This window comes from Squalius cephalus (genome assembly GCF_949319135.1).
Source record: "Squalius cephalus genome assembly, chromosome: 5".
NCBI lineage: Eukaryota > Metazoa > Chordata > Actinopteri > Cypriniformes > Leuciscidae > Squalius > Squalius cephalus.
The window spans coordinates 34,905,367-34,932,372 of NC_137126.1; the positions used below are offsets into that span (position 1 = coordinate 34,905,367).

A 27,006-nucleotide genomic window follows, 5' to 3' on the forward strand; every position below is an offset into this window, starting at 1 on the left:
GGACTGTTATAAACTCCATGCCACGCTACTTTCCCTTCTTTGTGAATTTTTAGTAGACTTGTACAATTCTGTAAACTTGCAATGTCATTAGCAAAGAAAGTAAAAAGTTAACTTTTTTTACACTAAAAAATCTCAATGTTAAAGATTTAAGGTATAATGTGTAATTTTTAATGCCACTAGATTCACCATTGTTCAGACAAAACTGGGCTAATTCATCAGCAGAGCACACTTCAGAGTAAGCAACAAGCAAATGTCTTACTTATCGTTGTCCCTACATATTACAGTGGGAGAGGAGAGAATATTTTATATTACACACATCACTAACTGAAAATAAACAAACACGGCATGTCAAAGAAATGCAACTATGACCTGGGTACACAGAACGCTCTCTATAATTATTTTCCTACTCAAGATTAATGCTTGGTGAATGCTTGTTTTCTAATGCAGCCCATTTACACACAACAATTAAGCTTCTTTGCATTCAACAATCATCAGCTTCAGCGATGCTAATCTTTTCCCATGAATAACCTTCGCCAACTCTACTCAGTTTAGAGCATTATTCCATTTTGGGTTTTAGCTAATGATAGAGACAGCTGAGAGGAGACAGAAAATAAAGGAGGGAGAATAAAACGAGAATAAGAGTGGGACCAGTACATGACACATGAGCAAAGTTTTGCATTCCCCCGAGAAACTTTATGCAAAAGGTTTTGAGAACAAGTTTGCCTTTTTTCCTCCCATCCCGTAATTTTCCTCCACCATGACCCTTTAGGGGCTCTGTAACATTTCATTTCAACAACAAAATCAGTTTTCTTCCTTTTATGATAATCTGTATAATTATTTAGAAAGCAATATTATGTTTCGATTCAATTCACTTTATTGGAATGACAAAAAAAGAATGCGTTGCCAAAGCATAAAGCCTCTCATGCAACAAATGTGAATCCATTAATCCATATTAGGTTAATGTACTACCCTTAGATCCTCAGAGCTCTTCTATTGAGAGGGACTTCCATGTTTTTGCATATGTTCCAACTTTTGTTAATGGCCCTGCTATTGTTAATGGTCTTGTTTTGATTACTGCTGTCGGTTGACACTTCATTTTACAGTATAGTATCATTTTCATACTCTTAAAAGAACTTCATGCTGTTGTTCACTCATTTCTGACAACTGCTGAGAATAAAATCATGGGAAAATCTAACTACACTGTTACCTTTTCTCCAATGGATGAACAATAATGTTGGTTAAAGGGATAGTTCACCCAAAAATGAATTTACTCACCCTCAAGCCATTCTACACTGTAAAAGAAAGTTGCTGCCTACATTTTTATGTATAATAAACTTGGATGTTTAAGTCACTTTAACTTAAACTGCATTAAACTGACTTAAAAAATGAGTTTAATCTTGCATAACATAAAAAGTTTTAAAATTGCTTAACTTATTTTGATGAGTTAAAGCAATGTAAAAACATATGAATCATGTAAATTTTTACAGTGTAGGTGTATATGACTTTCTTCTTTCAGACGAATACAATCGGAGTTAAATTAAAAAATGTCCTGGCTCTACCAAGCTTTATAATGGCAGTGAATGGAGGATATGATTTTGAAGGCCAAAAAAGTGCACCCGATATCCTTCATAAAAGTACTCCACGAATTAGAAGTCTAAAATGAGATTTTTTTAAAGAGAAGAGAAATGTTGGAGGAGCTTGAGTTTGTTGCCCAGCCCTATTTGTTTGAACCGCAAGAAGTGTCAAAGCTTTCACTACTACGTCATATATCATCAAGTGTTACTCTTCTGGCGTTAGTCGACTTGTTTAGGCCATCTGCCAGAAGCTAGTTATTTTAATTGATAAAGTTATAAAAATTGATATTTTTCTTACACAAACGCATCGCTTCGCTTCAGAAGGCCTTTATTAAACCCCATGGAGCAGAATGGATTACTTTTATGATGGATGCAATTTTTTGGGGCTTCAAAATATCATCCTCCATTCACTGTCATTATAAAGTCTGGAAGAGCCAGGACATTTTTACATTTTTATATATATATATATATATATATATATATATATATATATATATATATATATATATATCCGATTGTATTTGTCTGAAAGAAGAAAGTCATATACACCTAGGAAGGCTTGAGTGGAAGTAAATTATTTTCATTTTTAGGTAAAAAATCCCTTTAACATTTAAGACACCGACTCATATACCCTATGCAGATCTTGGTAAACACTTTCCATTATGTTCATTTTGCGGTTGCACACATGCTACAGCATGTCCAACTTACTGTGTCAAGGATCATATTGAGATCATGTAACTCAAACTGAGTTTAGAGTTTGAAAGCTGAAATCAGTTTGTTTCATATTTTAGTGCTTAATTTGTGCAATAGGCCTGCATTTTGCATATCTCTAAATTATTGTATAAAGTCAATTCAAAGTGACAAAGGACTGCCTGTTGCCCAACTAAGCAGAGACAGAACTGTTAAGAGTCTGACAGGGTTCATCAGGGCTTTGATGGAATAATCAGGAAGTTGATAACCATCTGATTGGAACAGCAGAACCAGCCTGTGGGGAAAAAGATGCTGAATTTGTAATACTGTAGCTATCCAAATACCAAGAAGAGAGAAGGAAATATGACAATGTACACAGAGGATCAGTGAGTCCCTGAAGGAAAGGATCCTGTATGTATAACAAATATAAACTAAAGATACAAACTATGTGTTACTTTATATTTGTATGTACAAAAATGACATAAACAGTATATATAAAACTGGCTGAATATAAAACTGCCACAAATAATTAAAATTAAAATTAACAACCATACATTACATAAATATTACATACACATAAATGAAACTGCCACAAATAAAAAAACATTTAATCTGCATATACATATATAAATATACAAATATACATAAATATACATACATACATACATAAAAAAATTAAATAAAATAAAAAAATAATATATATATATATATTTATATAAGGGCAATGATGTATTGGTAACAATGTAAAAAAATTCATGAGAAAATATAAAACCAGACCATTCTCAGTAGTAACTGAGTTACTTGCAGAGCAAATCTAAATTTGCCGGAAGTTGTCTGGGTTTTCCCAGGCTAGACAAAATACACATTGCATCATATCTTAAATATACATAGTACCACCATAAGAGCAACAATACATCTCCAAACAAAATGCAAAAACACTTTTACCCTTCACAACTTTCTTTCAAAAGCTACATTCTATGCTATTTTCTGTTTTTTTTATTTTTAGGTTTTAGATCTGATACTGAGGCCTGTGTGCCTCTAAGAAAAAAAAATTGTGAACAATGAAAGACCTCAGGTCAGCAGTGTACACTGTCTGAGGCTCACAGGCAGTAGTTGCTAGTGAAAGTGCTCTGGGGGCTTTGCGGAGATTGCTTTAGTGTAAAAACCTTTTGAGGTTTAATTCTGTTTACACAATATATATGATTCAGTTGTGAAGCATTGCTATTCCTTCATGGTATCAGAATCCTCAAAACCAATGTCACAAGAACAATGTGCTTTTAACTGGAGCAGGTATATTCACAATGATTATTCACTTATATTTCTTATGGTTTACTACATGTTCAATTTCAGACAGAAAAAAGAAAAAAGGTCAGAGATCCCATGACTCAGTCTGGTCTCCATGAGAACAAGATGCCATGCCAACCATGACAAGCACAGTGCTGTCAGTTCACATCGCATCAGTCAGGTTCCAACAGATACTTAAAATCACTGTATAAAACCATCCCCGTATTTGAGACACTTATCTTGCAGGCCATAAATATATTTAGTTCTTACAAATTTATCCCTTAAGGTTTAGGTTCAAACCTGTGTCCCGTACATCAGCATCTCGGACCAGTTAAAGTTAAATACTATACCAAGATACTAGAAAACTGATGGAAAATGTACCAGTGTTAGTACAAGTAGCGACGTTACTAACTTAACGACTTTTTTTTTTTTTTTAGTAGCTCAATTGATTTTTCTTTTAAAACAGTGTAGCTTTTCAAGTAGCTAACTACTTTTTCCAGCAAGTAGCAGTGTAGCGCAACCAAAAGCTACATTCTGTTCTGCAGAATCTGCAATGCAGTGAAGCAGAATCGTCGTCTTATTAGATCACAAACTAAATGTGCATTACCGCCATCTATTGTTATATCTCGCATCTCGCGACATTACAGTTGACTGAGAAAAGATCGTCTGATGATTATGTTAAGGACATATGGAAGTGAGTTGTTATTTCACATAAATCGACTAGTAAAGGTTACACTTTTGTATGTAATTTATGCAAACCAAAGATTAAAACTCTGTCTCTGTCGGATTGTCTGAATCAATCAATTGATTGATTATCCTCTATATCAAATGTCTACTTCTGATTTAAATACAATGATGACTTGCAATATTTTAATATGTCCCACAACAGTTTTGTAAACATAAACAACAATGTATTTTGCGTCTCAGAGGGAGCCATTCACAGAGAATGCTGCGAGCTTCATCACTGCATATGCTGTGAGTTTAACATACATTTTTGACTACTCTACTCCTGTGTATCCAATTTAAGTTGCATAACTTGCATACATTTTGTTCTTTTATTGATGTTAAATTTCTAGCAATTGTAACTTTATATTTGAATATTGTGTGCATCTTTGGATAGTTTCAGGGGTTAAAGTGAAAAAAAATCCTGAGCCTGAAATTTTTTGGGGGGGCGGGGGGGCTTGGGCTTCATTGGCACCATTTATTTTCAAGCATGTTAATGGCATATTTTTATGAATGAAGACCAGTATCACTGATATAGCTACTTATGTCTCGATGAAAATTTATTTTTCCAAAATTTGAAACATTTATTAGGCTTAAAAAATATAACAACTTTTAATTTAAGTAAACTTAAAACAATCATCACTTAAACCCATTATAAATGTAATATTTACCTGTACCTTACCTGTCTAACCGATGTGAATTATATAGAAATTGAATACGTTTATAAAACAGTCTGCACTGCATAAATTATAAATGAAAAATAGATTAATCCTTAAGCGTTGAGCAGTTAGTAATTTTCTCTGTTCCCATTGTTCTTTGGTTAACTTTACTAACAGAGAGAATTGCTGTCATTACCCGCCGCTGCTGACAGGATCTCATTCTCTACTCTTTACGAACTATTTAAGATTGTATTTAACTCATTTTGACTGTTCTTGTGAAGATACTCGACCAAACTGACATTTTGGCATAAATGTGTGTGTGTTATGGTTCGTACAAGCGCGAAAGAGAACGTCTCCGGTTACTTTCGTAACCTCGGTTCCCTGAAAGGCAAGGAACGAGACATTACGGATGTCGTATATGGGAACTCCTCTCATCCTTCACTTCTGCTGAAATCTTATAGGCTAACGCCAGCAGAGCTGGCCAATTGACGCAAATATGCAAATACTGAAACACCGTTGCAGTTATAATGCAAGTGCAGCGTCAATTCCCTTCAGAATCGAACAAACGCTAAATCAATAGCGAACACGGCGGCGAGCGTAATGTCTCGTTCCTTGCCTTTCAGGGAACCGAGGTTACGAAAGTAACCGGAGACGTTCCCTATCAAGGCTACGGAACTCGACATTACGGATGTCGTATATGGGAACTGTATAGAATCCCGCCGTGGCAGCAAACCACTGAAAACAGACCCAATACAAACCTCGCCCCCAGAATGTAAGCGCCTGATAGGCCGAGATTGACCAATAGTGAACCTCTAACCTCCGATAGGTCCAAAGGGACCAATCACAAGCTCACAAACACTACCGGAATTTGCATATCCCGGGAAGTATAAATGGGGGAAGGTTGCACTGTAGACCAACAGGGCAACAACAACAGAGAAAGCCAACGCATAGCGGTGACAATAGTACAACACACAATAGCACACAGAACAACTCATGAGCAAAGCGCAGAGCAGCTCTCTAATGCTGTGTAAATGATCAACTCACCGAAAGCACTCGAGACGCTACAGAGGGCAAATCCAACTTGTAAAATCTGGCAAACGTGTTCTGAGAAGACCAGCCAGCCGCAAGACATAAATCCTGAATAGACATACCCTTAGTCCAAGCCCACGAGGAGGCAATCGCCCTAGTCGAATGAGCCTTGATGTTCAGGGGACATTCCTGTCCCAGACAATCATAAGCCAAAACAATAGCGTCCACAATCCAGTGAGCAAGCCTCTGTTTAGAGACCCCCCGTCCCTTGTTGCATCCACCAAAGCACACAAACAGCTGGTCCGATTGTCGAAACGCGGCCGAGCGAGAAATGTATTCTCGGAGCGTTCTGACTGGGCAAATAGCACTCTGAGCATCCGAACCCTGAGAGGTTGATGGCTCAGCGGACAGGGCAGGCAGAGAAACGATCTGCGCTCTGAACGGGGTATTGAGCGACTTAGGAACGTAACCCGGCCTCGGTCTGAGAATAACATTACAGTTTCCCGGTCCAAAGCGAATACAATCTTCACTTACAGAGAAAGCCTGTAAATCCCCGACCCGTTTCGCCGAGGCGAGAGCGAGAAGCAGAGCCGTTTTTAGCGATAGCTCCTTAATGGCAATCGCGGCAAGGGGCTCGAAAGGCGGTCGTGACAAAGCCTCCAAGACCAAAGCTAAGTCCCACGGCGGCACAGAAGGCGGCCGAGCAGGGCACAATCTCCTAGCTCCCCTGAGGAACCGTGTCACCGACGCATGTCTACCGATAGACTGTCCGTCAACAGGGGGGTGAAACGCGGCAATAGCGGCCACGTATACCTTCAGAGTGGATGGTAGGCTCCCTTCATCCATCCTATACTGAAGGAAGCGTAGAATATCCGACACAGAACAGTCCGCTGGGTCTAAACCGACATCCTGACACCATTTAGAGAATACACCCCACTTCAGAGCATACAAACGCCTGGTGGACGGAGCTCGCGCCTCTGCGATAGTATTCAAAACTCGCGAATGCAGCGCGTCCCGCTCGCTCAGCGACCCTGCAGCGGCCACACGTGGAGGCTCCACAGCCCGGGGCTGGGATGCCAAATCGTTCCGCCCGCCTGAGACAGAAGGTCCTTCCTGAGCGGAATCTCCCATGGCTGCCCTGCTAGTAACTCTATCAAATCCGCGAACCAGGGCTGATTCGGCCAGTTCGGGGCTACCAGAGTCACCGCCGCCTTCTCCTCCCTGATTTTGCACAACACCATGGGCAAAACTTTCACCGGAGGAAAAGCATAGAGACAGACTCTCGGCCATCGTGCAGTCAGCGCGTCCACCTCCCGAGGGGAACGGGACAGCGAGAAGAACATCTGACAGTGCGTGTTCTCGCTCGTCGCAAAGAGGTCGACCTCCGCCCTGCCAAAACGATTCCATATCAGCTGAACCGTCCCGGGGTGAAGCCTCCACTCCCCTTGGGGAATCCCTTTTCTCGAGAGCATATCCGCCCCGCGATTTAGAACACCGGGGATGTGCGCCGCTCTCACCGAGAGGAAAAACCGGTCCGCCCATAGCAGAAGGGATTCCGCCTGCCTGAATAGGGCTTTGGAATGTACACCGCCCTGGCGATTTATGTACGAGACCACAGAAGTGTTGTCGGTCCGAATCAACACATGCTGCTGCTCCAGCTGAGACCGGAAGGCTCTGAGAGCTAGAGCGACCGCTTCTAGCTCCAAGCGATTTATGTGCCACTCCGTCTGCTTCTCTGACCACCGACCCGAGGCGGGCTTGCCTAAGCAGACCGCTCCCCATCCGGTGGATGAAGCGTCCGTCAGGACCTCCACTCGCCGTGTCACTAAGCCCATAGGGACACCTGCGCTGAAGAGATCCGGGTTCCTCCAAGGAACCAGGGCACGGGCGCATCCGCCGGTGACCATGACGCGCTTGTGGCCAGAATACCACGCACTCGGGGGAACGCGCGCTTTCAGCCAGAGTTGAAGCGGTCTCATATGCAGCAGCCCCAGATGACATACCGAAGATGCCGCTGCCATCCGTCCCAGTAGCCTCTGAAACTCTTTCAGTGGGACGAGCCTGCCCGGTCTGAAGAGACCGAGAGAAGAACTCAGAGCCTCCGCTCGCTCGGGGGAGAGGCGCGCTCTCATTCTCACCGAATCCAAGCACACTCCCAGGAATGTTGTCGTCTGGCTCGGTGTGAGCACACTTTTTTGGACGTTCACCCTCAAACCAAGCATCTCTAAGTGTCGAAGGAGGGCATTCACATGGCTGATCAGCGTTTCTCTCGACTGAGCGAGAACTAGCCAGTCGTCCAGATAGTTCAAGACGCGCATTCCGCTCGATCTGAGGGGTGAAAGTGCCGCGTCTACACATTTCGAAAACGTTCGGGGGGCTAGGGCCAGTCCAAACGGAAGCACCGTATATTGGTACGCCGAATCCTCGAACGCAAACCTCAGGAATCGTCTGTGACGCTTCACTATCTGAATATGAAAATAAGCGTCCTTTAAATCCACTGAAGCGAACCAATCCCCGGGGCGAATTTGCGCCAGGATTTGTTTCAGTGTTGTCATCCTGAAGGCGCGCTTGTGAAGCGCTCTGTTGACAGGTCTCAGATCCAGAATGGGACGGAGACCCCCTCCCTTCTTCGGCACGACGAAGTAGCGGCTGTAGAACCCGCTTTCCCGCTCGCTCGGGGGAACTGGTTCTATAGCCTTCTTTTCGAGCAAGCTGCACACTTCCTGCCTCAGCACATGAGCGTTTTGGGGCAAAGTTAATGACTGAATTACGCCGCGGAAGCGGGGTGGTCTGCGCTTGAACTGAAGCGTGTACCCGCGCCGAATTATATTCAACACCCACGGTGAAATGCCCGGAATAGCTTCCCATGTTGCCTGAAAACGACTGAGCGTGGGCTGATCTAAACCTGCGGTCATCGCCGCTGCGGTCATGGCCGCTGTGTGAGTGCTGGGGGTAGCTATTGACCGTGGCTCTGCGCTGCTCGAAGGCAGGGCGAGTAACACAGTGTGTGGTGCAAGAGGAGAAAAAAGCTCTGTTTGTGAAGTAGTGATTTGTTTTATTGCAACAGCATTGTTTACATTTACATTCACAACACAACTGCACGCGTCGCTCGCAGAACTCCGAGGGACCAAGTGCATTAGAGCGCGCCGCTTGGACGCGGGGCCGAACTGGCGCTTTCTCCTCCTCTTGCCCGAGCGGTCAGGAAGACTGCTTGGGCCTCGCAGGCGACGCGGTGGGCTTCCTGCGCGGGCTCCTCTGCGTCCTCCTGTTACCCGCCCCCTGCCACTGACCGCTACGGCCCCTACGGGCGTCCTGTCCCGGGCGAGGCGCTGGGGGCCGAGCACAGGTTACAGGTAGCTGCCATCGGATGCAGGAGACAGTGTAAGTATCTCCGACGCAACTTCGACGACGGCGAATATATTCCAGTATTTTGAAGTATCAGCTTTCTAGCACACGATTTAAGCGTGAAGAGAGAGATTCTGAAGGGAATTGACGCTGCACTTGCATTATAACTGCAACGGTGTTTCAGTATTTGCATATTTGCGTCAATTGGCCAGCTCTGCTGGCGTTAGCCTATAAGATTTCAGCAGAAGTGAAGGATGAGAGGAGTTCCCATATACGACATCCGTAATGTCGAGTTCCGTAGCCTTGATAGGGAACTCGACTGCGATACTGGCGCGCGTCTTTCTGTCTGTGTGTGTGTGTGTGTGTGTTTCAGGAGGACATTCATTCACAGCGCGTTCTCTTTTGTCTTCTCGCGCATTGATTTGCGTGAAGGAGAGCATGATCATATAACCCAAAGGATGACAGAAAGAACGGACGCTGCGATGAATATTTTAACACGTTAAAGCTGGACAAATTAATCGCATGCGTTTACGTTGACAGCACTAACGTTAGGCTACTTGTCATACATTTCTGACAGAAAATGCTGCGGTTTAAAGTGGACTCGTTTTCATGGTAGGCCTACACAGAATTTTTTTTGTAAGCTACACAGAATATTTAATTAAATATTAAAATTAAATATTTAGCCAAGTCTGAAGTTACCAAGCAGCAGTGTATGTTAACGTTAGCTCAGTTATCAACAGGTGTAGACAGAAAATATGATTATCCTGACCTGAGCTAATTTACTGAACCAACTCACATCTCCTTTCTTTCTTTTCATCCATGATGACATTAAAGTCACATAACGTTACTTCTTGTTGTTTCTGGCGTTTCATCGCAGAACATTCAGTGAGCTACTTTACACAGGCTCGGTCACTGCTACTCCGTGGCAATGACGGCGTGCGGTTAAACATCATAACAAACGAATTTGAGTGGGGGTGGGGAGGACAACGGGATTTTGGAAAGTGTCCCCATAGGAAATTACGCCCGTGGGTAGGACATCATCCCCAAGCATCATGAACTAGCGCTCCTTTCCCCGACAACGCTAACATGACGTATAAATCTCAATCACACTGTCAGAGCCTATGGTCAGAGCCATATTAGACATTCTCTGACACTGTGTTGCCAGGCCCCGCCCTGCTCTGCTTCTGATAGGCTTGTAACGTTAGTAAGAGCTGCGTTCCTTTCATATGATTGGTAGGTGAAATCAATTGACTCTAAAATATTGAACTGCATGCAAGTTTCAATTTTTTTTTTTTTTTTTTTTTTATTCCTCACGGCCGCACGCCGGAGATCCGGCACGGCGCCGGAATACTTTAAGCCCTGTAGTTTACAAAATAAAACAATACTCTCTGAAATCATAATTTCATAAAATCATAAAACTTTCTTCATTGTCAATTATTCAGTTCACATTCACGTAATTTGTAAGATATATATATATATATATATATATATATATATATATATATATATATATATATATATTAGAGGTGGGCATAGATTAATTTTTTTAATCTAGATTAATCTAGATTAATTTTGAAATTAATCTAGATTAATCTAGATTAAAATGGCTCATTTGAATTCTGCCGAAGGCATTCAGAGTATGTGTGCTACCCAAATAATGACTATAAAAGTAAGTCTTTGAGAACGGGTTTGTCAAGCCAGGTGGCGCATTAGACCAGGTGCTCATCTCCTGTTTCCAAAATGCATCACAAACTGCTTGAGAAAGCTGTTCTACTCATAGACTGTAAAAGGTTACTACTGTACTGTTACCGTCCGTAGGCAACATTAGGTAGGCCTATGTTATTATCAACTACTATAGGCTATCAATTAGGGATGGGCGATATGGCCTAAAATCCATATTGTGATATACATTGCAGCCTCTTGCGATAACGATATTATAATAAAACCATTTCAGAACAGGTTACACAGACCCTTTTTTTTTTTTTTTTTGAAAGGGTGTATGTAGTTTTGAGAACATATATTGTGCAAAACTGTAAGTATACAACATCATTTTGCAGATAAATAAAATTTAAGTACACTAGCTGCAGAGACTTAAGTAGGTCTAATGTTTATTATGGCTTGGAGCTTATGAAACCCCAAATTTAAAATTAGAATATTGTCTAACTGATGTCTTTTCAGTTAAAAAGAAACACAACAACGATTCTTAAAATCGGGCGCTTTTAATAAAAAGACATTATGTGCTACACCACTAAGATATATTGGGAATAATACGCGCGCGCTGGTTTTCAGTGATATGTTTCGTTTTGAATTTGAGGTGGTAGAACGGATTAGTCGTGTGTTTACTTACCGAACTGTTACACCACACAGTCTAAGTCGGACGGCTTAAATACAAACCAAGTCCAAATAATGGTTTGTTGCACCGATCTTTTACACCAGCTTTCACTTTCAGCCGTGTTTACTTAAGATGACGACGAATATGATGCGTTGCAGCCGGGTGTTCCTCGCGGCCGCGGGTAGATTGCGTCATCATAGCTTGTGTAGCTTGAGCCAGCTCCCAACGCTCCCAACCCAACTTGGAGAATAGATTAACGGCGATATTTTTTTTATCGCGCGATAAGAGTCTCGCGTTAACGCAGCGCGTTAACGCCGATAACGGCCCACCACTAATATATATACATATATATATATACATATATATATATATATATATATATATATATATATATACATATATACATATATATATATATATACACACATACATACAAATATATACACATATATATATATACACACACACATATATATATAGAGGGAGAGAGGGGGAGAGGAGAGAGAGAGAGAGAGAGAGAGAGAGAGAGAGAGAGAGAGAGAGAGAGAGAGAGAGAGAGAGAGAGAGAGAGAGAGAGACCGACCGTGTACACTTTAGCTTATTTTAAAATATAAAATATTAGATGCAAACTTAAATGAAAATTAGACATTATCCCCTGGCAAATACCTTTAATTTGAACTACAACAATTAAATTAAAACTAAACAGAAATGTTAATTAAAAATAATAAAAATGACAAAAGCACATCACAAAATTACTAAAACAATCAAAACTAAAATGAAAACTGTAAATCCACAACTAAAGATAACTCAAAACATTAATAAATTATAGTATATAAATAACACTAAAATAACTGATCAGAAATGATAATACAACTACTGACTTTACTACAAATATAAATGTATGAATGCAGCAGAAGAGCAGGTCTAAACAAAGCCAAGTTTATGCTTTATCTGTGCACACACCCCATTCAATTTCCTGCAGAAAAAAAACATGTGTTTTTTTTTTATATATACCTTTAAAATACACATTGTGATTATTGATGCAAGTGGAACCCTGATTGCCCATTTATTAAATTAGTTCTGCTAATACACAAACAGCATTCGAATGAAACGTAAACTCAAATGTAAATGTAAATAGGACACTAAACTGCTATATCAGTCTCATGTTGTCTGGACATTGCACACACAGTCACTGATCTGTCTTTAACCGAGTGAAACCAAGACTAGAGAACAAAAGCTGTAGATCGAGGCTCGAGTTCCAGCTCACTTTCTACTCTCTACTTTCTTTCTGGTCCTCCACACGCTCTCCCGCCTGCCTCCTCTCCCATGGAAACTGGAGCCCCAGCAGGGGTTGATTTAAATCACCACTAATTAAATAGGAGTAAGTATCCAATGGGCTATTCGATCAGTGCAGAAGTTGTCCCAGGCTGCTAATTGTATCCTCCACCACAGCCCCTGCATAGAGTTACAGCGCTAGAGACTTGGGGAGAGATTTTTAGAGTGTCCTTAGGGGACCATGTAGCTATTAGTAGCTGCTGCCGACAGCTGATTTGTGTTAAGCAGATGGATGAGGTCAGTGATCTCCTGTACGATCTGCTGCCGCTTTATTAGGCGTTGAGAGAGCAAAGGACAGCTTGTTAGAACTTGGCTGCTCAATGACTTTTAATGCAGGTGGATTTTGCTTCTACACACTGGTCAAGGGCCAGTTTACTCTTACACAATCCTACGCTCTGAGAAAAGAGCGTTCTTTTTTCTGGGGGAAAAAAAGAAACTTAAAGAAAATGCACTTTGTGTGTAGCACTGACTGACAGGTACAGTTGGACAGGTTGACATTATAATTAAATTAAGTTAGTTAAGTATTGACATTTCAACATTACACTTAACATTTAAACTGTTGAAAAGTTCTTGCGTGTTTTCTTTTAAGAATGGCTTGGGGTGATTGATGAGATCAAGAAAAAAGTGATTAATGAGATCAAGAAAATCATTAGATCTAAGCTTTTTCCGAACAAGTAAAACTGCTGGCACAAATCTTTCAGGTTCTTTTCTTTTTCTTGCTGCAGTCTCAAAAACATTACAACAATATCTGAGAGCAGCATACACACAACAATAGCCTTGTAAAGTTCATTGATCTATAAATATCAGAAAGGGCAATGTAGTGGAAAAATAATTGCTCTCTGTTTTCAACTCTACTCCCTCAGTCCCACTGTGAAAAGTGCTGATTTTGACTGAATGCCTTCTGACTCCTGAGTTTTCACGTTTTTAGGTTAATGACAGCGAAAAGGTAATCACAAAAAATTCCACATCTTGCAATTTTTTTAATATTGATTTTCAGAAGTACATTAACTGATAAATGATAAGAGAGCGTAAGAGGATTAACTCAATATTTAAGTGGGAAAAATTTGAAAGTTTAGGGTAAATTAATTAACTCAAACTAAGACTTAATTTAACAGTTCACTCTCCCCACAAATAAATATATATATATATATTGTAAAATTAACATAAAAGTGGTTTATATTCACATGCTACAGCATATTCCAAGTCTTCTGGAGTCATATGATTGCTTGAAAACAACCCTGAAAGGTTTTCACACCTTGCTCATTTGGAGTGATTATTTTGTAACCTGGCGGATTTTCTTTCTTAGCTCGGTTTTGTTTGGGCATATATAAATAAGGCAATCATGCTCGGATTCACACCAAAATATTCTGTACAAGATCAGCTGAAGAAGGTCGTCTTGCTCTGATTAAAAACAACCTCTGGAGCGCAATCCAACCTAATGAACCAACAAACCAAGCTATAATCATAATTTGTAATGTAAAATGCATTACGTAAAAAGCAGCCATGCCTAATTCTGTGTGAGCACATTATCACAGTTCAACACCTCTTCGTCTTAAAATGTAATCTACAGGTCTGAAAACACCCTAACTTGGTCTCGTAAATGTACTCTAATTTTTTTTTTTGCACTGCCAGAAAAGTTTTCAGAAAAAATGCTAGATTTTGGCCTATATCTGTATTCATTGACAAGACATGTCCGTATTTCTACTTCATTAACATCAGCTTCAGTGAGTAATGGCTCATTAAAATTTGCTGTCCAACTTGCACAAAGTCTAGTTTGTCTGCAGCCTATTGACACGACATGGAGATCGATGACTATTTGAATGTATGTTCGTTGTTACTATCGATCTGATACAAACTAAGTGTTAAAGTTCAGTCGAAAAAGCAGCACATGGTCTTTTGAAATCTGGCCATTGAAGGTGGATGTTCCCTACACGATAAACAAATACTAATCACCTTCATTACTGCTGCGAATAAGTGCAGTTCTCTTCCAGTGTCCTCACCTCAATGCCTTGTCTAATGATGCATTCAATTACTGTGACCATATGGAATATCAGTGAAACATACAGTATACAGTGTTCAATATCATTTAATTCTAACTGCATCCCATAACCGATGGCTAAGAATTTGCAATCTCTGACTCCCACATAAACATTTAGATGTGCATTTGGCCTCCTGTGGTGAGAGCTTTGTTGGTCTGTTTGGAGGCAGTCTAAATAACATAACATCTGCAAAAACCACAGGCATTATATACATTCTCTGCACATCAGAGAATGCAAAAAGGCTGATCCCAGCAACATTCACACAACCTTATGCTTGTGAACCCCTCGTGTTGTGTGAATAGCCCTATAACACTGCAATAAAGCAGAAGCTTGCTTTATCCTACTGCGCGAAGAACTGCAGACTGACTATCATCTCAGCAAGACTCATCTCAGAGGATGGCTGAAGTTGAGATTTTAGTTAGACTTGAATGAAACTTTCTTGTTTATTTGTTTCTTGAATTTAACTTGCCTTCATTCAAAATCTACAAACCCAAGCTTAAACGCAGCAACACCTTTTAACTCAGTGACAATGCAACACAAAACCAGATGGATCAAAACATATTTCACACTTGTCAAGCTGTTGTCTCTTTATGATGATAAGATGGACTGACGTGCTACAACTCTTGAGTCACCACACCACTATATTCATACATAAACAGGGCACCACCAGTCACTATAAGAACTCACAGACAACCAAACTGTAGAGCAGGGTTGCCAGAGCTCTCCTATAATCTCTGCAAATACACTTGATTTTAGGGAAACTGGCTATGATTTCACTCATAAACACAATCAAATATTCCCAGCTATAAAAATATACATGAAATAAAAATAACTTTTGGTTTCCTTTTTCATGAATAAAAATGAGCCATTGATGCATACTGTATCTACACAACCATGGCTCATTTTTATTCAGTTGTGCTCCATCTTGCTCTTTTTAAATGAAAGAACATGTCCTACATGAACAATGCCTATAGTATCTCACAAAAGTGAGTACACCCCTCACATTTTAGTATATCTACTCAAGTCACAATACTATAGAAATGAAACTTGGATATATTTTAGGGCAGTCAATGTGCTGCTTGTATACAGTAGCAGTATATATGTACTGTCCTCTGAAAATAACTCAACATAAAGCCATTATTGTCAAAATAGCTGGCAACAAAAGTGAGTACACCCTAAGTGATAATAGCTGTACGTCGTTTAACCATGCAAAGCCACATGTCCTATTCATCATGTTCATGTTTTTGTCTGCTTGACAGGACCATACAAATTGTTGTATCTTGTATTAGAGCAGTTCAGATTTGTGCTTTGAGTACAATTCTTTCATACTGACCACAGGATGTTCAACATGGCACCTCATGGCAAAGAACTCTCTAAGGATTTGAGAATTAGAATTGTTGCTCTCCACAAAGTTGACCTAGGCTATAAGATTGGTAACACCCTGAAACTGAGTTACAGTACAGGCCAGGGTCATACAGAGGTTTTCCAAGACGGGTTCCACTCAGAACAGGCCTTGCTAGGGTCAATCAAAGAAGTCGAGTCTTCGTGCTGTGTGTCAGGTGCAGAAGCTGGCTTCAAAAAACAGATGCATGAGTGCAGCCAGCATTGCTTTAGAGGTTGCAGAAGCGGAAGGTCAGCTTGTCAGTGTCAGACCATACGCCGCACACTGCAACAAGTTGGTTTGCATGGCCATCGTCCCAGAAGGAAGCCCTTCTGAAGCTGGCTCACAAGAAAGCCCGCAAACAGTTTGCTGAAAGCAACCTGTCCAAGAGCATGAATTACTGGACCCATGTCCTGTGGTCTGATGAGACTAAGATAAACTTGTTTGGCTCAGATGGTGTCCAGAATGTGTGGCGATGCCCTGGTGAGGAGTACCAAGAAAATTGTGTCTTGCCTACAGTCAAGCATGATGTTGGTAGCATCATGGTCTGGGGCTGCATGAGTGCTGCTGGTTCTGGGGAGCTGCCCTTCATTGAGGAAAACATGGATTCCAACATGTACTGTGACATTCTGAAGCAGAACATGATGCCCTCCCTTCAGAAACTGGGCCGAACGGCATGATAACGACCCCAAACACACCGCCAAGATGGCAACTGCCTTGCTGAAGAAGCTGAAGCTGAAGGTGATGAAGTGGCCAAGTATGTCTCCAGACCTGAACCCTATTGAGCACCTGTGGGGCTTCCTCAAGTGGAAGGTGGAGAAGTACGATGTGTCTAACATGAGCTCTGTGATGTCATTATGGAGGAGTGGAAGAGGGTCCCAGCAACAACCTGTGCAGCTCGGGTGAATTCCATGGCCAGGAGGATTAAGGCAATGCTAGATTTACAATGGTCCACAAAATATTGACAAAATACTGACAATTTGGATACAGTTTTGACATGTTCACTTAGGGTGTACTCACTCTTGTTGCCAGCTATTTTGACAATAATGGCTATATGTTGAGTAAATATATAGACATATCCAGATATATTCCATGGCAGGAAATGTGATACATTAATAACAGCAAAACTGTCCACAGATGCAGTGTGCTTCTTTGTAATTAAAATGTATTACTGATTTATTAAAATGTATTAGAGATTTCAAAAGATGATTGCATCTTGACTACACAAGAAAACTTGAGTCTATTTAATTAAATGTTTGGATGTGTGAACAAAATGAAGTGTTTTAATGGCTGGGGTTCATGAAGCACATTACTGTGAAAAAGGTTGGCTGTGGAGAGCATTGGCTAGAAAGCTCATTAAAAGAAAATGTTCACCACCCTGATCTTTTCAAAGAATGGTTCAGGGCAGGAGGTATGACAACAGCTATAATGTGAATATATGCTGGGATAAAAAAAGCAAGTGTAGTCATTTATGAACACATAATAGGGGTGTCATTTCTATAAAATACTCACATCATCTGTTCTGAGCTTCTTAGCTGGACATCCCCCATCTACTGGATGCAACATGTAATACAGACGCACTTTGTTTGCATGTTTCCGGCTCTGAAAGAGAAGAGTGGGGGGGGGGGTGTTTTTTAATTTTGTACACAATCACATTGTTCTGCAATTACAGTATTGTAAGAGAATAAGATGGCTGTATTGAATCAAAGTGAAAGATCTGTGCCTTTATTATCCTTATACATTTTTATATTTCATGGTTCACCTATCTGAGTTTACAATCCATGGGCAGACTAGAACATTTATGAATTGTGAAGAAAAACTAAAAAGTAAAAAAATTACCATAAAAGAGAGCACTGGAGCAGACTGAGTGAAGCGATTGGCAGCGCCCATCATATGCACAGGCCAATAAATAATTACTGTGGTTGGCGTTAAGTGAGTGTGGAGCCACAAATCACAAACCCATCAATTACTTGGATTTGACAGCCCAGCTTTCAGAGAGTGGGCCAAATCAATTCACGGCTCAGTTTACCTGAAAATGATGTTGTTTGACAAGAGGGTAATTGAACTTCATCCTAAACACAAAGGCAAGAGGCAAAGTGTGCAAATGAAGGACAGAATGGCACTGGAATAATCTGCATTGAAAGCCTTTCCTCTTAAAGAAGTAAATATTTCCTGTCTGCTTTTCTTAGACTTACAAAAAAAAAAATGACACATGGACCTGGATGAAACAGATCTGACGAATCAGATGAATGTGATGTGTCACCTTGTGTTTGAAGATTGCCTGAGAGAATCTTATTAACCCAGTCCTCCTATTTCTCCCCTCAAGAGAGTAAATGCGAAAAAAGACATGGAGAGATCGAAAGAGACAGATGGAACTATTGAGAATTATTGAGAATGATGCAGCACCTGGAGAGTGTGCAAATACAAACATACTCATTTCTCTTCAACCTCTTCGACAACAATTCTATCCATAATTTCCTTTCAGTTTCCCATAACACCAGCAAACACTAAATATGCAAATTTGTCTGTATACACTTTTGCCTGTCAGTGTTTAATAGTCAGGAGCTATCAACTGATTTAAAAAAAAAATAAAACTATATATATATATATATATATATATATATATATATATATATATATATATATATATATATATATATATATATATATATATATATATATATATATATATATTCACATTACAAAATATATATATATTTTTGTTCTGTTTTCTTTTATTCAGCAATGAATGATGTGTTGTATTGATCAAAAGCGACAGTAAAAACATTTATTTTATATATAATTTTTGTGACATTGTAAATGCTTTTCTTTTGAACTTTCTATTTATCATAGAATCCTGAAAGGCACAACTGTTTTCTACAGAGCCCCTAAAGTGACATTGTGATGGGGGGAATAGTAGTTTGAGATTAACCGCTTTACAGCCACATTCCTCAGCAACAAATAGTGGGGTTGCATTTGAAGAAATTACACTTGTGGACTAATCTGACCCGAAGTATACTGTTAAGTACTTTTGATTCCAGTCCTTATGGGAGTCTTGGGTAAGGTTATTACATGATGGAGGTAGACTAAACTAGTCTCGAAGAGTGAAGTAAACTCAGATTGGGGTTGAACTGTCACAGCAATAGATGTAGAGAGCCACAATTTAGCTCTAAGCACAACAAGCACATGATGTTCCAAACCTCACTGTCATTTGGCCAGAGGAAAACATCAAGATCTACTCATGGGTAAGCACAGGGGGAAAATAAATGGCAAATAGAGAAAGCTTTCAAGACTCATTACTGTAAAAGGACCCACACTCCACTGGTAAAGGACTGTTGGCTGAGACGTGTCTCCTTCAGGGTTTGCTTTATGTTTTCACATCAAAAGTGAGTTAAAGAGTAGATGACCCAATCAATACTGAGGGCTGTTCCACACACCACATCCAAGTTTATTCACTTGAATAGGACTCAGTTTTACCTAAAACATCATATCTTTATTACCTCAAACATGATGACGCTGCAGTTTCTAATACTCACTAATTTACCTTTTTAAACTAGTAGTGTAGTTGTTGGAGAATATTCTCATTTTCCAAGGGGGCTTTTTAAAACGGATTCATCAAGGGAAAAGCAGAAGCACCTTTAGGAATAACACCAGTCTGCATGCCATAAGGACACACAAATTAAAGCCAGTCAAAGACTGTTTGGTGGCACATAGACACTTTCATGCTGAGACACATTTTAGAAGAACCCCGATGGCAACCGAGCACTGAGTTGAATTTTGTCTTGTAGATTTTTCAATCTGACAATGTAATTGAAAGGAAAAATGGTTCATAAGGAAAAGACCAATTTATTCAACACATTAAATCCTGCACATGCTGCGAACTGTTCTTAAGTTGTTCTGGGGTTTTGTCAATACTGATGTACTGCATGGCTAGCTAGCTTGGTAGAGTTTTGAGTGCTAGAAGAAAGACAGAATTATGTCATTACCATAGGGGGTAATGTTTATGCACATTTCTAAAATATAGTTCAAAATATAGGCAAGGCAAGGCAAGTTTATTTATATAGCACATTTCAAACACTATGGCAATTCAAAGTGCTTTACAGAAAGAAATTAAAATAATCGCAAAATAAAAGCAAGGACAATTAAAACAGTGGGTAAGTGTACCCATTAAGCCCACCAAAATCTAAATCTAGTTTTTTTCATAGATATTGACAGTTTATAAGAAAAATAATTTGTTAAAATGCTAGATCAATCTCTCATTTGAAAATTTATTAATTAGTTGATGTACATTTCAGAATATAAAATTAAGATAATTTAGGAATAAAGTCAGAAGTCTGGCATGGGCTAAATTGGTACTTTGGCACCATTTAAGCCCGCATGTGTTCCAAATAAGCCCACATCATCTTTGATTCATAAAATATATATTTTTTTATTGATTTTAAAGAAGTAAAACATCAACATATTTATTCAGTGACAGGGAAGAATAAAAAAAAAATCCTTTTGCCAATGTTTGATTAAAGACCTGGGTGGGATGGGTAGGTGTTAGTGGCCGGTGGTCTGGAGCTTTAAGTTGGCTTGACTGGAGTTGTAGCTGGAATCAAGCTGGAAGTTAGACCGGGTGTATCTCGGGAGCCAAGCCGAGTTGGGGCTCCATATTCTGGGCTTAGGGGGGGCTCCTAGTGGGCCCCCCACACCGGGAATCTGTAGCCTTAAGCCGGCTTAGCTCCCAAGTTATGCCTGGTCAAAGGTGTAAGTTTAACCGGGTGTATCTCGGGAAGGAAGCCGAGTTGGGGCTCCAGGTTTCTGGGGACTCTTAGGTCACACCGGGAGTATGCAGCCTTGGGTCGGCTTCAGAGCCGTCGCATAGACTGTGCGAACTGTGCAACCGCACAGGGCCTCGCGCCAATAGGGGGCCTCGCAATCCTGCTGTTTTTTTTTTTTTGTTTTTGTTTTTTTGTTTTTCCAACACTTTTTAAAACATCTCGCGGCACGAATGTAACAATTCTACAATTAAATAAAACATATCCAGTTAACTGGCAGAGCATTTCGTTCGTTTTTTTTTTTAAATAAAAAGAAGATCTAGCGCTGAAATGTGTTTTTTAAATCAAGTGATCAAAGTGCTCGTTGCCGCTGCGATCAGTGGCGCAGATACATTTTCTCGTGTGGCTTGCGCACACGCCGCACTGTCTTCACTCGACGCGCGCTTCAATCCGTTGTGGATACTCTAACATAATGCGCACAAATGTGTCCCTGCTTGATATACAACCACTGATTAACATAATCGGTTTTGATGAGAGAAAAAAAACTAACATTATACGAGAAAAATAAAACCATACGAGAGCGGATTCGAATCTACGACCTCTGGCACTCTAGGCGAAAGTTCTACCACTGCACCATTAAGATACACGTTATTGCGTAGGCGGATTCTCGATGAAAATTATCCGGCTGACTTGAAAAGCCATTTGTGGTTGCACAGTTGATTTTTTTCCCCTCTGAAATAAATAGCAAAAAGTCATAGCTGAGACTATGTGCATGATTATGCTGTATTATTCTACTTGATAAAAACGTATTGCAGCAAGATTATGCGTGCAAAAGAGTTAGAACAGCTACGTCCGTGTGACTGTAATTCATGCGCAATATAGGCCTACACATCAAAGAGCAGGGCCTCGCATTTCAGGTTCGCACAGGGCCTCGCACCCCACCAGCGACGGCACTGGTCGGCTTGATTCTGGAGTTATGCCCAATCAAAGTTCCACTGGAAGTAACCATACCTCGGGAAGAAAGCCGAGTTAGGGCTCAATACTCCCGGCATAGGCGGCCCACTGGGTGACCCCTCCATGCCCGGAGTCCAGAGCCCCAACTCTGCTTGGGCCCCAAGTTTTGCCCGGTCAAAGCTGGACAGGAAGTGGCGGTATCTCAGAGCCGGACGGTCCCAGGGGCTCAGGACTGTGGGGAATATAGGGTTCCTCTGGGAGTTCTCCATGCCCAGAATCTCAAGCCTAAACTCAGCTTGGCTCCCGAATTATGCCCGGTTATACATACAGGACTTTAGGACAAACCGGGCTCTATCTCATTTGAATGAATGTGTGTAATTTGTGTGTAAGTAAGGTAAGGTTAAAAGGTTAGTAAGGTAAAAGCACACAAAGACATGTTATCTTTAAACACTTTCAAAAAATGTATCAAAGTTTGCAATTAGAGGGATTCCTCATTGAAATACATACTGTAAGGTGGGCTTAAATGGTACACAGTGAGTAATGGTGAAAAAAGACAATGTTTTCCTTTAAAAATTTAAGATATGTTTACAAATACATGCATGGAGCTTAAATATACTGTGGACTAGTATCATAGTAATTTTCATTGTGCCCACACTGAGAAATGTTAAGTTTTTTTCATTTAAGGTTAGCTTGTGTTGGCTCTAGTTTGCATGCGTTTTGTGGCACTGTACCATTTAAGCCCATCTTAAAAAAAAGTTAATTTATAAAAATAATCTTCTCTACAAAACCATTTATGATGCATTTATTTGTAAATGAATGTAAAATGAATCACAAAACATTCATTGTTTGCAGTTCACATGCTTAATTCTTTGGCAGTCTATCTTTCTGAAAGGCTAATGGTTTGACCTAGAGATTAGCTTTGAACGCAAGCTAATAAAAACTCATCTTTCCATTTAAAGGAAAATGATATAAAATGATAAAGTACTATTTGTTCATACACAAAAAACAAAACATTTATCTCTTATTTGACATAACATCAATGTAGTTACCAAAGAAATGGCTGAAAATTGCTGAAATGTGTTGATATCTGAAGGGTCCCGAAACACCAAAGTTTTGGGGTGACTTTGTGTGAGGTCCCCTGAGACAGCATGCACATGGGTGGGGCTAACTCAAAATTGCCAAATGTAATTGGTATGCAATTAAAAATGCCAGGGAAGTAACAAATCACTGGATTGGTTAAAATAATAAGCAGCATAAAATATTATTTTCTCTTTTTTTAATTTGACTTCAGAATTGAAAGTGGGCTTAAAGGGTACATGGGCTTAATGGGTACACTTACCCCTATAAAAGAAATTAAAATAGATATATGACAGTTATAAAATGAATTAAAAGAGTAAAAAGATAATACATAGATAAACTTCTCAGGCAAAACACCGGTATATGGTCACACTATAGATTATGGTTCAATTCTCACTATTAACTACAACTTTTGCCTCAAATGTAGACTATCTGCAGCCTCAAAGCTATCAGTCATCAGATGGAAACAGGCACCTCAACCTCCGTGTTGCTTTTAAGGGATGTAGAATCATGCAGAATAAGGGATTAATATGTTTTTTATAAGTATTAATAAACAGCCAATATCCTAGTGATATACATGCTAATAAGTGCAACTATTTAATAGTGAGAATTGGACCCAAAGGCTAATATTTCATGAATTTCAGGAGCGGAGAAGAGTGTCTTAGTCTAGCATTTTCTGTCGAGTCATAGCCAGTACAGTCTTAAACAGCATGTGCGTAGCACTTCATCTTTTATAACATGAGGTTTGGACAAATCAAATGACAGAAAAAACTGATACACAAAGCTACAATAAACTTCATAACCAGTAAGTTCAGGAAAAAAACGTACTGCCTCAGGTAATTCTAATGACAGAAAAAAGCAGTCTATGTCTGACATTCGCAAGTCAAAACCTTCGTAACTTCATGAGGTTGATTTAGGTAAAATGTTAATTATACAATGACACATGCAAGAATATGATAAAATATAATACCACAATATAAACTTTGACAACACAGTGTTTAAATTATGTTTTTAAAAATAAGTTTTTCCATTTCCTCAAAAGTAGCATTTGATTTTTGGTACCAAATTTTTTGGGGCAAAAAAAATATTTTGCCTATGCCTCAGCATGAGGTAAATCCGGCCCTGAAAATACCAATAAAGTTACACCATTTCCCAGCACCACTTCTAAAGGTATACAAAGATATAAAAAACGTGTTAAATTGTAAAAATCCAACAGATGAATAAATGTACAGCTATAAATTTAAATTAGTCATCTGCATCAAATAATCTGGGTTGACAACATGCCACAGATACACTGCATATTCTATTCCAAAGCACTATTCACATCTTCCCAATTTGGCCTCCAGTTGCTTAGTCATTATACCATGTTCAGACCCAGAGTTTGGGGAGCAGGAAGACAGAATGCCAGGAAACAGAGTGGGATTTCATATTTAAGCCAAAACTACCTTGCACCGGCATCTGCACCATGCGTCAGGTGTTGGAAGATTGATAGACACCTCTGGTGGTGATACAGCACCTCCGTATTACAACGAGAGAAAAAAAAGAAAAAAAAACTAGGACAGGCTTTTATTGCTGCTTATTGTTCTTCTTGTAACATTATTTTGTGGAAACATTTCAAACAAACCCTCAGACATATTTTAACATGAACACCCTCCAGCAAAGTATTTATAGAAAAAAAGAAAGAAAAAAATACATGGATCTTGTTATTATTAAAAGGATAACATAACCTGAATGTGTATGAACTAAGTACTACTGGGTGAAAAACAGCCTCGAAATAATGAACAGACAAAAATTCATTAGCATAAATACAAGAGTACAAGTAGTAAGTAAAAATCCTGAGCATCAAACAGTAAGACATAACTTGACATTCTGAAAACATGGTGCATGGTGAATCTAATCAGGGATTAAAGTGTGGAAAAGTGAGTTCATTAGCAATCAGTTTTTGTCTTGGGTATGAAAGAATTTCAGTTAGACCCAAGGACTCTTCACATGATATGTGTTCATGTTTTTCTGACAGGCCCTCATCCATATTTCATCAGTTTCACAAGCCTTTGTTCTGTCCATTAACACTTTCATCTTCCAATTTGTTTGCCGCTCCTCCCTCCTAAGAGAAAGCATCAGTAAAGATGATTAAGAATTTTGCTACGGCTTTAGTTTTGCCAGATAATCTGCAAGATTCTCAAAGCATAACAACCCACATCTTAAATAACGAAGATTTAAAAAGCATCTGCTTTCCTGAATGGATGTATTGTGCTTTGTGTCTTCAACAATACAATGTAAATTTCATGCCAATTAAAAAACAAATCTATATGTGTATTAGGGCAGTCACTCACTAACAGTTATTTTGGTAATAGAGTAATCAACTGATTATTTTGAGGATTAATCAAGTAATCAGATTTTATTGTGGTAATAAAAATAAAACTAAGTGAACAATAACTATTAAAATGAATTAAAATGACTTAAAATACATAGGTATAATAGCAATGAGGCAATACTATTTGGTTCAAATAAAGTATTAAAAGCAAGTACCGGTAATCATATGGTTTTATTGAACAACACTGTTAAAATACATAATATAAACAATCAACTTAAGTACATTACGTATTATAACAAATGCCTGGAGAGGGTGCCAATGGCCTGGTGATTGTTGTTGTTACACATACAGCATGATCAAATCCTTGTTTAACAGAGTGGTGCAGGTAGGACGTCACTTTGTAGACCAACAGTCAGTTAGCATCACACTGGTTCCCTTGACTAAAACACAATAGGATTTTTCTATAGGCTTGGATTAGCGCAAAAAACAAGTTCTGTGATCAACAAAAGTTAATGATACTTGCACATTTTGTCCATCAAGATCATTTTCAAAGATGCAGTCGCCAGAAGTAAAAAGCTAAAGGTAGGCTATAAACAAACTACACCACGGTCCCACGACTTTAACATCACCACCACTAAGCTTCCGTTCAGTTTTTATCTAAAAACATTTTCCCAGAATGTTTGAGTTAGAATAGTTTATAAGAGCACCATTATAAGCATAACGAGGCTATAAAAGCGGACTGAGCCTACCTGTTCGGCGTGATGACGTTTAGTCTCCTCGACAGCCTCTGTAGTCCCATTTAACCACTTGTTAGCAACCTCCTTTTTCAAGACGCGTAACAGCCTAAAAAAAATCACGAGTGGGGTAATACTGATGTGTTTTATGTCATAGAATAAAACGTGAAAGGGTCTTGAATTTGTGTTCGCCACAGACCTTATTTCAGGCATTTAACCAAAATCCCATTCAAAAAACTTTGACTTCAGGACGATGGAACCAGAATGCTAAAATGCTAACTCTCTTTGGCGTTTTGGCCTACAAAGTGATGTCATACCTGTACCACTCTATATTGGCCAAACATTTTTAATTCAAATGTCCGCTTAATGTTTAATATTTGGCCACTTCTTTGTGTTAGAAATGCTACAGCCACTGTAGTTTTTTTTAACAAGAACATGTGGATATCAAAACAACTTGAGTGAGGGTTTAAACTTTTATTTTGAAATTGCGATGATCAACAGAGGTTGCATATTTAGAAACAAATCAATGCATTCTTATATGTTGGCTTAGATTTATAAATGATTTAGGCCTATGTTACAAATCTGGTGAAATAGCGCACTTTTACCTAGATGAACGTTATAAGAAAATCAAACTCGCAGCATATGCAGAGAGAGATAGAGTCTGTCAGCCGAGCTGCTGAGATTTAAATGATAATAGTCAAAAATGTTGCATGAAACAAAGCGCATCAGACTTTATGGGTTCCCAAAAGCACGTTATTGGAAACCCAAACAAACAG

The 27,006-nt window shown here is 39.5% G+C and overlaps 1 protein-coding gene across 2 annotated transcripts in view; it reads right to left on the minus strand.

Moving 5' to 3' along the window:
* Nucleotides 1–27,006, minus strand: part of zmat4a (zinc finger, matrin-type 4a) — a 115,010-nt gene that overhangs the window by 44,607 nt on the left and 43,397 nt on the right. For both annotated transcript variants that reach the window (XM_079870895.1, XM_079870894.1), the window contains exon 3: nt 17,904–17,993. In XM_079870895.1, coding sequence (XP_079727021.1) covers nt 17,904–17,993 — 90 coding nt within the window. The remainder of the gene's footprint in view (nt 1–17,903; nt 17,994–27,006) is intronic.